General features: G+C 53.9%; 1 protein-coding gene across 1 annotated transcript in view; it reads right to left on the reverse strand.

Moving 5' to 3' along the window:
• Positions 1-6,573, reverse strand: part of COL2A1 (collagen type II alpha 1 chain) — a 59,509-nt gene that overhangs the window by 36,052 nt on the left and 16,884 nt on the right. Inside the window, exon 16 of the mRNA XM_026660702.2 lies at positions 3,920-3,973. Coding sequence (XP_026516487.1) covers positions 3,920-3,973 — 54 coding nt within the window. The remainder of the gene's footprint in view (positions 1-3,919; positions 3,974-6,573) is intronic.

The following is a 6,573-nucleotide window of genomic DNA, read 5'->3' on the forward strand; positions in this document are numbered from 1 at the left end:
TGCATGTCCCTGCACTACCTCCTGCATCTCACTGCAGCACAATGCATATGTCCCTGCGCTGACTCCTGCAGCTCACTGCAGCACAATGCAGAGCCCTGCGCTGACTGCTGCAGCTCAGCGTAGCACAATGCAGTTTCCTCCGCTGATTCCTGTAGCCTGATGCACGCCCCTTCACTTAATCCTGCAGCCAGCTGCAGCCCGATGAACTCTAATTTCTGCAGCCCAGTGCATGTCCCTGCACTCTCTCCTGCAGCCCTCTAGCTCCAGTCACTGTGAGGCGGAAGGCCGATGCAACATCACCTTGCCCCGCTGTAATACGATCTGAGGCAATGCAGCACATGTCTCCACTGGGCGGCCTGAACCCAGCACAGCAAACAAGCAAAGCAAGCAGTGGAATGCAGCTCACTGCAGGACAGCATGATTCATGGGGCAATACACTGCACAGAGCCCACGCTCATCGCTAGTCCACAGAACACACTATTCCCTCTCTGCTGGAAATTGGTCTATGCCAGGACAGATCCTTGCAACAGGATTGTCCTTAATATTTGCAAAGCCCCGAGCTGCCAGAAGGGGGTGGAAATTCACCAATGAATTGCTTGAGAGGAGAGAGAAACCATCCCTTGGGAGGCAGATCAGGCCAGCCAGCTGTTCGCAGATCTTGCTTAGGGGGCCTGTTGCTCCAATTGCCTGTGAATTTTAATAGGAACCAGCCATCCAAATCCCCACTAAGTGACTGGAAATCTCAGCCTGAACATCTGCTTAGGACCAAGATGCCAACAGCGTAACTGGACTTTACTGGGAATCCTCTCACTCTAGAGCAGGGGTGGGCAAACTACGGCCCATGGGCTTGATCCATTTTAAGCTGGCCTCCGAGCTCTTGCTGGGGAGCTGGGTCGGGGGCCGCACCCCGCGGTTCGGTCCCACTCTGGCGCTCCAGCTGGAGCGCTGGGTTGGAGGCCGCTCCACGTGGCTCCCGGAAGCCGCGGCATGGCCCTGCTCCGGCTCCTACGCACACCAGTGGCCCCCTCTGGTGCTCCAATGGGAGCTGTGTCGGGGGTGCCTGCGGATGGAGCAGTGTGCAGAGCCGTCTGGCCGCGCCTCCGCGTAGGAGCCGGAGGGGGGACATGCCGCTGCTTCCGGGAGCCACTTGAGGTAAGCGCCGCTCGGAGCCTGCACCCCTGAGCCTTTCCCCACGCCCCAACCCCCTGCCCCAGCCTGATCCCCCTCCCACCCTCCGAATGCCTTGATTCCAGCCCGGATCACCCTCCTGCACCCCAAACCCCTCATCCCCAGCCCCACCCCAGAGCCTGCCCCCCAGCCGGAGCCCTCACCCCCTCCTGCACCCCAACCCCAATTTTGTGAGCATTTATGGCCCATCATACAATTTTTATTCCCCGATGTGGCCCTCAGGCCAAAAAGTTTGCCCACCCCTGCTCTAGAGGGATGTCTGTGGTAGTCCCTTATTCAATGGACACCTTCGCAGGCGTATCCGAGTAGAACAATGAGAGCTAAAGACTAAAGATAAAAATGTCCGAAGTGACTTAGGAGCCTAAGTTCCATTTTCTGGAGTGCTTTAGGCACTGAAGAGCCTAAATCCCACCAACTTCCAATATAACTTGGGCTCCTAAGTGTCAACATCACTTTTGAAAATGGGACGTAAGCGCCCAGGTGACTTAAGCACCTAAACCACTTGGGCTCTTTTGAACATTTTACCCGGAGGCGCCCAAATCCCATTGATTTTCAAGGAGACAGCGGCTCCTAAGCACCTCGGTGACATGAAAAAAAGGATTTAAGCTCCCAAATCACCTTGGCACCTTTGAAAATTTTACCCTATAATAGGGTTACCATACGTCGGGATTTCCCCGGACATGTCCGGGGAAATAGGGAGGCGTAAGACAGGGTCCGCCCAGCACGATCCGCCGGGTCCGCAGCGCAGCCCAGCTGCCCTAGCTACAATGCTCAGGCGGGGAACGGGGGGGCTCGGGCTTCCCTCGCGGGCGGGGACCCCCCCGGCCACTGGGGGACCTTTCCTGTGGCCCCGTTGCCCCGCGCAGCTCAGAACCCGGCGCCGCGGGAGCTGTTTCCGGCGGGGACAGACAGGCCGGTGAACGTGCTCGGTGGCAGGAAGGAAGCTGCGGCCGGGGCTGCAAAGACCCGCGCTGCCGAGCGTCTGAAGCTCCCAGCAGGCAGAGGCTGCCGGGGGAGCAGGGCAGGCGGGGGCATAGAGGCTGCAGGGGCGGGGGGTGCAGGGGCTGCAGGGCGAGGAGGAGCAGTGCAGGCAGGGGCATAGAGGCTGCAGGGGCAGGGCAGGCGGGGGGCGCAGAGGCTGTAGGGCAAGTGGGGAGCAGGGGCTGCAGGGCGAGTGGGGAGCAGGGGTCTCAGAGGCTGCAGGGGCGGGTGGTGCAGGGCGAGTGAGGAGCAGGGGTCACAGAGGCTGCAGGGGCGGGGGGTGCAGGGGCAGGGCAGGCGGGGGGCGCAGAGGCTGCAGGGGCAGGGGAGTGCAGGGGCTGCAGGGCGAGTGGGGAGCATGGGTCACAGAGGCTGCAGGGGCGGGGGGGTGCAGGGGCTGCAGGGTGAGTGGGGAGCACGGGTCACAGAGGCTGCAGGGGCGGGGGGGTGCAGGGGCAGGGCAGGCGGGGGGCGCAGAGGCTGCAGGGCGAGTGGGGAGCAGGGAAGCACTTAGCAACCCCCAACCAAGATCAGAGCAGGAGGGAGGAGGGGGAATGCAGGGTGCTCAGAGGAGGGGGCAGAGTTGGGGCAGGGGCTTTGGGGAAGGGGCGGGGCTGGGGGTGGGGAAGGGGCAGAGTTGGGGCAGGGCCAGGCCCCCGTGGAGTGTCCTCTTTTTTCAGTGTTGAAATATGGTAATTTCCTACCCTATAATCTATAGCGTTGTCAAAGAAACTGATAACAGCAGAAGCCGTTTAATTCCAATGTGCTCCCACTGTCAGCATCGTCTTTCGCTTTATGCAGAACAAGAAACAACCCCGCCCCCAAATCAGAACTTAAATATATATATATATATTCTCTCTTGGAATGTCTGTGTTGCCTCTTTCTGGGATTTCGCCATGACAACAACATGGAGGCGTGGCTAAATTGAGTAATTAACTGGAGGGTAGGACTTAAAGATGAATAACCAATCAAAAGAGGGGGGCTCTTTGCAAGGAAGTGACACAAATGGAGGAACGGGGTCACGCCCGATTTTCAAGAGTGCTCAGCAACCAACATGCACCCAGCGTGCTTGGGTCTTTTCAAAAACCAGCCGCTCATTTTGCTGCCTAAGTGGAAGCTGAACACTTTGGAAATCTGACCTGGGTCATGCCAATAGGAGCTTGCAGTGTCATTTTGGAAGGAGATGATATTTGGTTATTTCGGACCTGGGATTGACCAGGATTCTTCTCTTGTCTAAAGGATTAAAGAGTTTCCCACTCATTCAGGGCAGAAGAGAGGCCCCCGTGATTAGTGCTGACTGCAATTTTCCCACCGCAATGAGAAATGGCATTTTTTGATGCAACTTCCCCCCGAAAATTGTCCATTTTCTTGCAAATTTTTGTGGGACCCTCCCCCACAACTAAACATTTTTAAACCAAAATATTTTGGTTTTAGGGCTTTTTGACAATAACCTGAGATTGTTTTGATGGGAAGGAAAAAAAGTGATGGTTTTGTCAACATTTCTCATAGGGAAAAAGAATAATTTCCCAACTAGCTCTCCCCAAAGTAGCGGTATTGTGCGACTCAGGGACCAGATCCCTTCCCTGAGAGGGAGCAGAGGACGTTTCGCTGTGTGGGAGGAGTTGCAGGGAATGATAATGATGGTGGTTAGTTACTATGATTGTCCTGGTTTGTTATACACCTATTGCACAGCACTTGGCTGCAGGGGCGGGGAAGAGCAGGCAGTATGGAAGGAAACTTTAATACTCACAGCAGCACCGGATGAGCCGGGACGTCCTCTTTCGCCTGGGAGACCACGGGGCCCCTGGAAAACAGCAATGAAAATGATGAGGCTTGTCTTATTCCAGTCCTCTCATCGCAAACCTTTTGGGTGCTCTCAAGCTCCATGGCGCAGCGCCTTTTTAGTTACATCAGAATGAACGATAAAGGGTGCATCAAAGAAATCCGGCTAAGCCTGATCCTCATTTCCTACACCACAAAGCACCCTTTGCACTCCTTGTATTCTGGAGCTGTGACCCTGGTATAAGTTCAAGCAGCCTTGGGGTTGCTCTAGCTTTCACTCTGCTTCCCATTGCCTCCCACTGGCATGGAAAGCTGACAGTAGCCATAATGCAGGGTTCTCCAGCCACATCTCCCACTTCAGCCCCTATTCTGTGGGGCTGGGAGCAGGGCCAGCACAGAGCATTTACATCAGCTTTACATTGGCCTGTGCAAGGGGTGCTCTCAGAATGTCTACACATTAAGCCTGGGGTCTGTCTCAGGATTTGAGCCCAAGCCCCGCTTCTGTCCACACACGCGTCAGCCTGATTCGGGTCGACAAGCACTCAGGACCTGGGTCCCAAGATCCTGCTAGGAGGGTGAGTTAGAGCCCGAGACCCACTGTGGCTCAGTTCCAAGGCCAGTCATTTTGCAGTGTGGATGCAGGTCAAGCCGCAGAGCTCAGTCTGAAGGTCTGTATAGCGCAGGGTGGACGCATTCGCACGGCTGTGAGAGCCGGGTCCAGCAATTATAAACCCAGGTTTACAATGCAGCCATAACCTACATGAAAATCAGGCCGTGACCCAGCCTTCGTGTTGTGACTCTGGCAGCAGATCAGACTGCTATCCTGCCCTGCCCTGGGGCTGAGAGGTGAGAAGGCTTTAACCAGCCAGTTGTGCTTCATGTCTAGTGAGTGCCAAAGCTCCTGCCGACAGTGACAGCTGGTTTGGGGCTGCTTTTCTGTGAGGCGGGAGACATTGGGCGGGACTGAAGAGATTCGGGTCCTGCCCTTTGGCCCTTCTCAGCACAGGATTGTTACAAATATCCATGCAAATATTAACAGAGGCAGGCTTGTCCGGTGGCTAGATCACTGGCCAGGGAATCGGGACACCTGGGTTCTATTTCTGGGCCTGCCATGTGACCGTGGGCAAGTCAGCTCTGTGCCTCAGTTTCCCCTCTCGTCTGGACTTTAAGGCCCAGATTTTTTTCCTAAGTGCCTAAATTCCTTTTAAAAATGAGATTTAGGCTTCTAAATCATTTAGGCATCGGGACGCTGAGTGCAGCAACAGCTAAATACTTTTAAAAATCTAGGCCTAAGGTCTTTGAGCACGGACTATCTCACTCTGCGTTTATACAGCACCCGTCTGAGGGGGGCCCTGATCTCAGCTGAGCCCAGTACTGATAAATAATAAGAACATAAGAACGGCCAGATTGGGCCAGACCAGTGGTCCATCTATCCCAGTGTCCTGTCTTGTGACAGCAGCCAATGCCAGACACTTCAGGGGGAATAAACAGAACAGGGCAAATCTGAGTGATCCATTCCCTGTTGTCCTGTCCCAGCTTCTGGCAGTTGGAGTTTTAAGGACACCCAGAGCATGGGGTTGCGTCCCTGACCATCTTGGCTAATAGCCGTTGATGGACCTTTCCTCCAGGAACTTATCTAATTCTTTTTGAACCCAGTTATATTTTTGGGCTTCACAACATCCCCTGGCAAGGAGTTCCACAGGTTGACTGTGCATTGTGTGAAGAAGGACTTCCTTTTGTTTGTTTTAAACCTCCTGCCTAATAATTTCACTGGGAGACCCCTGGTTCTTTGTGTTATGTGAAGGGGTAAATAATACTTCCCTAGTCACTTTTTCTAAACCATTCATGATTTCATAGACCTCTATCATATCCCCCCTGTGTTGTCTCTTTTCTAAGATGAACAGACCCAGTTTTTTTAATCTCCCCTCATGCGGAAGCTGCTCCAGCCCCCTAATCATTTTTGTTGCCCTTCTCTGCACCTTTTCCAATTCTGATATATCTTTTTTGATATGAGACCAGAACTGCACACAGTATTCAAGGCGTGGGCGTACCATGGATTGCTATAGTGGCATTATGACATTTTCTGTTTTATTATCTGTCCTTTTCCTAATGATTCCCTACATTCAGTTCGCTTTTTTGACGGCTGCTGCCCATTGAGCGGATGTTTTCAGAGAACTATCCACGACTCCAAGATCTCTTTCTTGAATGGTAACAACTAATTTAGACCCCATCGTTTGGTATGTATAGTTGGGATTATTTTTTCCAATGTGCATTACTTTGCACTTATCCACATCAAAATTCATCTGCCATTTTGTTGCCCAAACAGACAATAACAATCAGAGCAGAGTTACCCGAAAGAGAAACATCAGGTGTACGGGGATGTCGGGATTAGAGGGTTATCCTGGGCAAGTCATTACCATTCCCTCCCTTTGTCTAAGCTCTTTGGGACAGGGCCTGTCTCGCACTCTGTGTTTGTACAGCGCCCAGCAAAACGGGGCCCTGATTCCGGCTGAGGTTTGTACAGCGCCCGGCACAACAGGGCCCTGATCTCAGCTGAGGTTTGTACAGCGCCCGGCACAACGGGGCCCTGATCTCGGCTGAGGTTTGTACAGCACCCGGCAC

This window comes from Terrapene carolina, unplaced genomic scaffold (genome assembly GCF_002925995.2).
Source record: "Terrapene carolina triunguis isolate 2854851 unplaced genomic scaffold, T_m_triunguis-2.0 Scaffold836, whole genome shotgun sequence".
Lineage (NCBI taxonomy): Eukaryota > Metazoa > Chordata > Testudines > Emydidae > Terrapene > Terrapene triunguis.